Raw genomic sequence first — 9,891 nt, 5'->3', positions numbered from 1 at the left:
GTGAAAATCTGAAAGGTGATCAAAAGCACCAGGTGGTTATAATTAAACTTTTACCCTTTAACGTGTAATAACACAGAAACTAATTATCGTATGAGTACCAAAGTTGGTAGCATTAATATCCAGAGAATGGGGTGCATGATTTCCAAGTGTCACATTGCCACAGTCCAGTTCCAACTATTGCCACCAGGTGCTGTGATCAATCATCGTGATTCATAGTCTCACACACCTGATCATTCACAGTGCACTTGTTGATTTATCAACACAAGCTTGGACAAAAGGAGCAGGGCATTATTGGTGAAGTTCTGTTATCAAAACATTAGTAATGCTGCAGCTGCACTTCAAGAATATCACTGGCTGAAAGGATTACAGAAGGGTCCTCTCTCTCCACCTGCTGTGTGGAGCATGATGAAGAAGTCTGAATCAACTGGAGAACTGGGCATCATTCTGGGAAGAGGCTGATGACTGGTTGCACCACAGGTGGTTGATGAAATCGCTGTTGATGAAATCACTGTTGCTATGGCAGACAAAACTGCATGCAATTCCTGATCGTCAGGCAGTACGTGTGCTGTGTCACAACAGTTGAACATCCCCTCGTCCTCTGTACGGAAGGTGCTATGAACCATTCTCAGATGATACCCGTACAAGATCCATATTGTACAGCAACTTGCACCACAGGATGCACAGCGACATGTTGACATTGTTCTACACTTTCTCGCAAGGACTGAAGTTGGCCCTGGACCATCCTATGGACAGACGAAGCTCGTTTTTCCATAACGGGTGAGGTGAACACACACAATTGCTGAGTGTGGGTATCTTCACCTCGATTCACTGTGCATGAAGTTCCTCTATATGTTGAATGTGTCACAGTATGGTGTGGATTCACAGCTACGTTAATCATTGGCCCATTCTTTTTTGAACAAGTAGACCAAAGACGAGCAGTGTGACTGGACAACGTTACTGCGATATGCTTAGCCAGCATATCATATCTGTCAACAGTTTTCAAGAAAGATGGGGCCCCACCACACATCGCTCATAAAGTTCACCTGCTTTTCCGAAACACATTTGGAAACAGTCGAATTATCATCCGATCATTTCCAGGTGCTTGGCCGGTACGATCACTTGATCACACTCCCTGTGATTTCTGGTTGTGCTTAGTTCTGCTGTGCAGATTGCAATCCTGCGCTTTCAGACTCGTTTGGACACTGATGGGCGCCATATTGAGCCCTTTTTGTGGCAGTAATGTTACCGGTACGTAATGGTATAATGTACCGTAGCAGCACGTTAAAAGTATTTCAGCTGACTTTATTATACATTATTTCTCTTCCCAATGTCCTTGACATTAATGCCACCAAGTTTGGTCCTCGTACGGTAATTAGTTCCCGTGTTATAACGTGTTAAATAGGGAAAGTTTAATTTTAACTAGCCGGTAAAAACGCTTTCCGCACTGTTTGTCTCCATCTGACAAGAATTTACCAAACATTTAGGTGTGTTACGCTACTTCCGGATGCAAACAAATTCCTCGTTAGATAATGATGTTTTCTTGATAAAATGTGTTATTTGTCAGAATTTTGACGTGTAGTTTAACGGTTTTCGCCACTTCTGCATTAGACAGAAGTGTGAAACGCAAGTGTTTTAAGATGTAATTGAAAGGCACAAAAAATCAATACAAGTCTCCCTCCGGCACTCGAGAATTTGACCACTCTGGTAAAAGATTTGCAGCCTCTCGCAGTATGTCTGTATTCAATCGTGTAGAAGGTTTGAGACAGCATGTATATTGAGTGTTGTCAAGTGTGAGGGCACAGTATTCGTTAACGCTAGTGACTATTACGCCATACTGCTACTACGTTTGACCCGATGTGGTAGACATCATATTAATATTGGCGTATTTTATTGTTTCGTATTACAACTTGCAATACACCATTTCAAGCCAATGGTGCATTTAAAAATTATCACCATTTCACCCTTATATTAAACGTCAGTCGATAATGAATCAGCAATATAAACCATCAAAAGTCTCTATGATAACCCATACAAAAGACGAAGATGGATGTGACTTTGGCATAGCGTAATGGATAAAATAATAGATTACGGCATAGAAGGAAGTAGGTTTGCGTGCTGCTATATGCTGAGGTTTTCTTCTTCCATTTTAGTGGTGTGACCACAGGTGTATGTAGTAATATTCTGTAATATTGGATGTTATTTACATTTTCGTCTGATTATAAACTGAGGGATAAAATAAATATTTGGCTGAAACTTCCTGGCAGATTGAAACTGTGTGCCGGAGGACCGAGACTCGAACTCGGGACCTTTGCCTTTCGCGGGCAAGTGCTCTAACAACCTTTTTTTTTAAAAAAAAAAAAAATCTCATTTTGTTCGCTTTTGTTCGTCGCGACTGCTCGGGGCGGACGTCGGAAGGTAACCTTTTAAGTTCGTTATTGATCGATTTTTTTTTTTTTTTTTTTTTTTTTTTTTTTTTTGCAGAGGGCACGTAACCCTCTGACCGAACACGCTGAGCTACCGTGCCGGCGAAACTTTTCACTCGAGGGAAGACTTGAACCAAAGACCTCTCGTTCCGCAGCTGCACACGCTAACCACGGGACCACGGCGCTCCTGTTCAAATGGTTCAAATGGCTCTGAGCACTATGCGACTTAACTTCTGAGGTCATCAGTCGCCTAGAACTTAGAACTAATTAAACCTAACTGACCTAAGGACATCACACACATCCATGCCCGAGGCAGGATTCGAACCTGCGACCGCAGCGGTCGCGCGGTTCCAGGCTGAAGCGCCTAGAACCGCACGGCCACTCCGGCCGGCCGCTCCTGTCCAACTGAGCTATCCAAGCACGACTCACGCCCAGTCCTCACAGCTTTACTTCCGCCAGTACCTCGTCTCCTACCTTCCAAACTTTCAGGAGTACCAGTCCTCCATGGTTCGCAGGTGAGCTTCTGTTAAGTCTGGAAGGTAGGAGACGAGGTACTGCCGGAAGTAAAGCTGTGAGGAGGGAGTGTGAGTCGTGCTTGGGTAGCTCAGTTAGTAGGGCACATGCCCGAGAAAGGGAAAGGTCCCAAGTTTGAGTCTCGGTCCGGCAAACAGTGTTAATCTGCCAGGAAGTTTGATATCAGCGCACACTTCGCTGCAGAGTGAAAATCTCCTTCTGGAATATTTGACTGTTTATTTCCGAATATATAGCTGTTTCCCTGTGAGTGGTTGGGCAGGAATCTAAACGGTCAACTGAAATTACTGCGAGTAAAATGATAAGCAATAAAATTCAGACTGTTTCTTTTCAAAAATATTTGTCTTTTTATTTCCTAATATTTGGTGATTTTCGAGTGTGTGGTTAGGCAGGAACCTAAGAGGACAGCTTAAATTTCTGCGATCGTATTCTTCCTTGGCATAAATAATCGCTTGTTTATTTCCTAGCAAAAATGGCTCTGAGGACTATGGGACTCAACTGCTGTGGTCATAAGTCCCCTAGAACTTAGAACTACTTAAACCTAACTAACCTAAGGACATCACACACATCCATGCCCGAGGCAGGATTCGAACCTGCGACCGCAGCAGTCGCACGGTTCCGGACTGCGCGCCTAGAACCGCGAGACCACCGCGGCCGGCTATTTCCTAGCATACACAAAGATTACGAAGAGACAGATATTGCCCATGTTATAACCAATGGCACTTCCGGCTGGTATATTTCTGACGCTAGCTGGTGCAGTTGCCGGCGTGGGCGGCGCCGCTGTAGAGCGACCAGTGCGGCAGCTTCTTGACCAGCCGGTAGGCGAGGCTGCCGGGGCTCTGGTTGTACTCGACCTGGCAGAGCGCGAACAGGCGGTACTCTTCGCTGACGGCGCCCCGGCGCACGCCCTCCTGGATCAGCGCCCGCAGCGCCGCCATCTGGAGGTCAGAGGGCGGCCGCAGGCCCTGCGTGAAGCGGCCGGCCAGGCTCAGCGTGACGCTGTTGTCGGTGAAGGGCGGCCGCCGCTCGGCCGTGTAGTTCCAGCCGCGGCCCTCGTACACGTAGCCGTCGCCGCCCACCACGAAGTTGTACGCGATGTCGTAGTAGCCGCGCGCCGACACGTGCAGCCGCTGCAGGTCGCGCAACAGCTGCACGCACTCGTCGTAGACGGCGCACTCCTCCGAGAACGTGTGGCTCACGATCACGTACCGCACGGGCAGCGACAGGCCGACGCGCCGGTCTCGGATGTCCTGCGACGACCACTCGCTCTCGGCGATCACCGTCAGGTTGCCGCTCGTGTCTGCAAACGTGACGTCATCATCAGCCACTCACCCGTCACACAAATAAAGCTGAGTTCACACACACAACGAAAGTCTCGCCACAGCTAGTGGCATTATGCAGCTGCCTGTGTGAACCCACTTCTGTGGCGCAAATTAAGAGACGCAACTTTCTCATGCCACAAAAAGTTCAACCTGGTTGTACTTTGCCACCATCTTTCTACCAATGACCCCTGGTGGCTGTATTTCGAAACACGAGTATTCTGTCGCAGTTAACACAGGTATAATTACTGCTGTACTCCATTCGATTTCAGTGTGTTTTCATTTTATTACTGAAAAAAAATCAAAAATCTGGTCTCCTGGTACACTTTCGCAGCTTGTGAAACTACAAGAACAACAGCCTATGTTTAATTTTCTGTAGTAGTGTGCGTGTGTGTGTGTGTGTGTGTGTGTGTGTGTGTGTGTGTGTGTGTGTGTGTGTGCAATATTTGCAAACCAATGATGTTGACCTATCCCATAATCTTGAAAGTTTTTTTTTATGAATAAATACGAGAGTGAGTCAAATGAAAACCTTAAATTTGTAATAAGAAATCGAAATTTTGCGCCGTTATCCTGTAAGTTGGTAAGCGTGCTACAAACAGCATGCAGAATGCCTGTGGGTGGCAGCATAGTGCAGAAGCACACATACCGTTGCAGTATCAGTATAAAGATGGCCATCCCACTTGCTACTTGCTCCAGGGAAGAACAGCGTTCTGTTATTCGGTTTTTGCGTAGTGAAGGTGGGAAACCTATTGAAATTCATTAACGAATGAAGGTTGAGGATCGTGATGCACGTTTGTCACAGCAGCAACTCTACGAATGGAGTAGGAACTTCGCAAATGGTGTGACTTCAGTGGAAGATGCTCCTCATCCAGGTCAGGCACAACGAGTTGTGACCACATAACATTGCCGCAGTTGAAGCCATAGTGAAGGAAAACCGCCGAGTGACACTGAATGATATTGCAGCATGTTTACAGATTAGTCATGGGTCAGAACACCACATTGTGCATGATGTGCTCCACTTCCACAAAGTGTCTGCAAGATGGGTGCCACGGCAGCTGACTTCTTAAATGAGAGAACGACGTGCTGATGCTTTGAAGAACTTCTTCAGCGCTTTGAACGAGAAGGTGATGGCTTGCTCGCAAGAATCGTTACGGGGGACGAAACCTGGATTCACTTCCACCAACCCAGACCTTGCCCCAAGTGATTTCCATATGTTGGGACCACTCAAAGACGCAATGTGAGGAAAGAGGTTCCGTTCTGATGGAGAGGTACGCCACGTAGTGCATGAGTGGTTGTGCGGACTACCAAAAGAATTTTTTTCCAAAGGAATTTATGCACTTTGTAAACATTGGAGGACTTGCATTGAGCGTGGGGGAGATTATGTTAAAAAGTGATACAGCTTTGTACCACTTCTGCACAATAAATAATATTTTAAAAAATATTTAAGGTTTTCATTTGACTCACCCTCGTAAGTAAAGTTAACATGTAACCAGAAAAAGAGTTGTGTAACCTTTATTGTGAGACCAAGCACTGTGTAAGTTGTGGATTACTCGCGGGAAAATAGTCCCCGAGTGTGATGTGACAGCTGTTAAACTAAAAATTAATTATTCGAAATGCCTACATCAATGAATACCATAAGATTCTAAAATCTCTAAAGAATGGCGCGTCTGCAGATGATATTTATACGCCAGCTGTTGGTTACTTTGCGATAGCATTTTCATCCGTGAGTGTTATTTCTTTTGTAAAGTGTGTTTTGTGACACCTGAGTTATTCTTGCGCAAAATCTATTTTCAGATGTAACATTTGGGTCTCATCTTCCTTGTATTTAACTCTTGTCACAGTTCCAGTACCATAACCTGCACTATAATATTAATACTCACTCATACGATTGCAGTTGATGCCATGCTGAAAGCTGCACAACTATGTAGAATTTGCGGCGTCCTGTGTGAACGGTAACTCACGTTGCAACCACAGAAAGCCACAAGATGTGGCGTCATGTTAGTTGCATGTGTGAACCCGGCTTAAGACACCATTTAGGTGGGAATTGTGTAGATCGATTCAAACTTGACATCTACTACTCCACAATGCATTTCAGATAAGGTCGTTCACACAGGTCGCCTACGGAATGAAATACAGAATAGAATGGACGTCAACGTCAAGTTTGCAATTTCCTCGGGGAGAAGATTCCGTAGTTGACGCTAGGAGGCGGCCAATGGCATCGTTTTCTAACATCGGAAGTTAACGTAGTCTCGCTCATGTTACTGTGGTGGATTTTAAGTTAGTCTTCTTCTCACTGCTGGCTTCATTTTCATGACACACTGCAATGCTTCCATGACTCTTCGTTATTATTCTTACGAGATGTTTTGCACAAAATTGGCCATGCATTTGTAATGAGAAGAATGTTTTACGATTTATAATACTTGGAACAGAGAAATGGCCTACCGTTAGATGAAATAAGATTTTAAATTGATCTTGTTAAGGGTGAAAAAATCAGCGTTGTTGAAAGAGGAAAATACAGTTGGTTTTTAATTATTTAAATAATAAAACACTGCACCAGTTACGTTTTTTTTCATGCATAGCATTCAATAATTTATTCCCATTAATAAGTGCAATTGCATTGGTATTTTTTATGATCTTTGTGTGTGTGTTGTTCTGCCTCCCTTGCCCTGTAGTCGTCTTCTTAAGGTTTTATTGCAGTCGGAAGATACCTGCGTAAATCTTGTAATTTTTGAACACTAATGTTAGAAGATAGTATTTTTGTCCATCTACTTACAGCTACTGTAACTCCTTCGTTATGCAGAAATTCATACACACGAAAATCATCGCTCACACTGGTTGTTTATGTGAAATCAAAATATGATACGAAGAGTTTGAGCATTCCTCGAATCCTTGGGATCCCCTCCACGTAGGATTAAAGGCATAGAAGCATTTCTGAAGCGAGGTGCTCGAACAGTTACTGGATTAACACGCAAATATTACGGGGATGATTCATGAACCCAAATGTGAATTCTTGGAGTGGAGACGGGGTTCTTCTCACGAAACGCTTCTGAGAAAAGTTAGAGAACTGGTAATCTTCCAACGCAAATCTCGCGTTAGAGACCATGAGGATAGGAAATTGGGACACGCACAGAGGCATATAGACAGTCATCTTTCCCTTGCTCATATTGCTAGTGGAATAGGAAAGCAAATGAGTAGTCGTGCTACAAGGCACCCGCCGCCATAATAACACACTGTGATTTGCGGAGTATGTATGCAGATACAGACGTAGATGTAGGCAGAGGAGTTCCATTCTTCGTGAAATACATTATTCACATCAAGTTGCCACTTATAACTTCTATTACTAACACTAGTGACTACTTAAATTATCAATTATGCTTTATCTTTTATTTTAGTTAGTCAAAAAATACCATTTTCTAACACTAGTTTTTAAAAATCACAAGATTTATATTTTCAGTGAAAGCATTTTGACGACTGCAAGGGAAGAGAGCCAGAACAACTCACATGCAAACATCATAAAAAAGTATCAGTGTAAATATTACCAAGAGAATAAATACCTGAAACACATCGGACTATGCATGAGGAAACGCAACTGGCACAGAGTTTTATTATTTAAATAATCAGTAGAGTAACACATTTGCAGGCTTTCTAAAAACATTGATTATGATGACTAAAATTAAATGCAGTTGGTTTTGACATTAATTTGAACTATTAAAAAAACATTAAAGATAGAGCAAAAATGTTTTGTTTGTTGTCTTCTCAATATTGAATTGCGCATATTTTTGAATTTTTTGCGCAACATTTTTCCTACTCTTTCAGTTCCCAGCAGTTAACCACATAAACTTTGTAAAGAACACCCATTGTGAATTTTGTTTTGATGTATTTCATCTTTGCTAGTTCCTTAATTCTGATACAACATTCCAACTAGTTGCATAGCAAATGATATTTCATAACCTCACTTTTACCGTTTCGTTCTGGGATATATGAAATGACATTGTGCTGACGTTTTGTCTAGTGTGAAAGTACTGCGATACGATGGTGCAGTCGAACACTGAAGGGCAACAGAATGGAAGGCGACGGCACTGTCATATCGTAGTGCTTGTGTTTGTGGTTTTTATTGGTCCCGTAAACTACCTTTTGTACAGCTACGTGCTTGTAACACAGGAAACGTCATTATGCTTATAATCTAGACTACACAGTAAATACATATAATAGCTTGCATAGTATTTACATAATGCTACATCATGCTCAGTCATTTACAATACATACACTGGAGTTTAAAAATACAATTTTGTGACATAAATCTTTTATTGTAAATGAGTCGTTTTAAATGTAGTTTACTTTCTAATATAATTTCTAATTCTGTTTTCTCTTACTGTGGTATATAAAATTTATCACTGACGTCACGATCTTTTCTACACAGTCTGTTCATGTACGGAACTCTTCTTCTGTTAAAATCTTCTTTAGGATTTCTGGAAACATACGTTTTGAGATTTCGTAAGTATCTTGGCAGTGTTTGGATTTACTTTCTACCGGAACATTTACATCCTTTTTCGAAAATTTGAAGTCTATGTGAATTGCACCGAAATTGTTTTCCATTCTTTGTATGGGGATGAACGGATGAACAGCCTCATTAGTCTCCAGTTTCTAGGATCTTGTAATGTTCTCACATTGGTCTTTAATATATATAGTGATGGAAATGTCAGAATATTAAGATCTTTGAAACAGTTTCTATAAGATTCTTTTTGCTTCTATTTCAACATAATTCAAATGGTTGTCTTTCCTGTAGTTCAAATATTCTGTCCATTCCTGTGATGGTTATGTTCCCCCTAACTGTAATTTCATATTCCATGGATGGTTCAAAAAGTCCATGACACGTCTTGATGTGCACAATGAGCAAGTTGTTTCATTACAAATATCACTGAGTTTAGCTAATTGGAAACAGTATTATCTACCTCTACCAATTTAGCTCATTATATCGCAAAACTTAACTGATATTACCTCTTCCAGTTCTTTTTCACCCAGAAAACCATGTATGTAGTGTTCTTTTTGTCGCGCTTTGAAAACCATGTACGTAGTTTTTACTGATTAATAATTAACTTTCCATGAGCCACTGTACTTTATTATTGACTGATATGAAAGGATTTTTCTCAAGCGCTTCAAAATCATTGGAAAGATTTAGTATAGTTACATGAACTGCATACAGTATCATTTTTATTTTCGTATGCTTGTACATGATTTACAAATAAACTGAAGAGCATAGGTAACATTACAAATCCTTGAAGAACACCGTACTTAATACTCCTAACTTCCTATCTGTACACTCTGTTAATGGTTACATATTATCTCTTGTTACTGAGATAAGATGTTATCCAGTTGGCTGCTTGTCCACAAATACCAGAATTCTCTGGATTCTTTCCTTGGACTGCGTGATTAATTGCGTCAAACGCCTTGGCTAAGCCAAGAAAAATTCCAGACAGTACCATCCTGTTCTCCAAGGCCTGTGCAATAAATTCTGTTAATGATTCAATTGAATTCCCAATTATTTCCCTTTCTGGTATCCATGCTGTGTTGGAATTACTATAATATACAGGGTGGGGAAAATAAAAGTGGCCCGGAGG

At 42.0% G+C, this 9,891-nt stretch overlaps 1 protein-coding gene across 1 annotated transcript in view; it reads right to left on the bottom strand.

Annotated features, from left to right (window-relative positions):
- Nucleotides 1-3,080: 3,080 nt before the first annotated feature.
- The window catches only part of LOC124795749 (peptidoglycan-recognition protein SA-like), a 192,916-nt gene continuing 186,105 nt past the window's right edge, over nucleotides 3,081-9,891 (bottom strand). Inside the window, exon 4 of the mRNA XM_047259833.1 lies at nucleotides 3,081-4,254. Within this exon, the coding sequence (XP_047115789.1) occupies nucleotides 3,701-4,254 (554 nt within the window). The 3' untranslated portion in view covers nucleotides 3,081-3,700. The remainder of the gene's footprint in view (nucleotides 4,255-9,891) is intronic.

The sequence above is a fragment of the Schistocerca piceifrons genome, chromosome 4 (assembly GCF_021461385.2).
Source record: "Schistocerca piceifrons isolate TAMUIC-IGC-003096 chromosome 4, iqSchPice1.1, whole genome shotgun sequence".
Lineage (NCBI taxonomy): Eukaryota > Metazoa > Arthropoda > Insecta > Orthoptera > Acrididae > Schistocerca > Schistocerca piceifrons.
The sequence above is the reverse complement of the archived record's forward strand: the minus strand, read 5'-3'. Positions and strand labels throughout refer to the sequence as shown.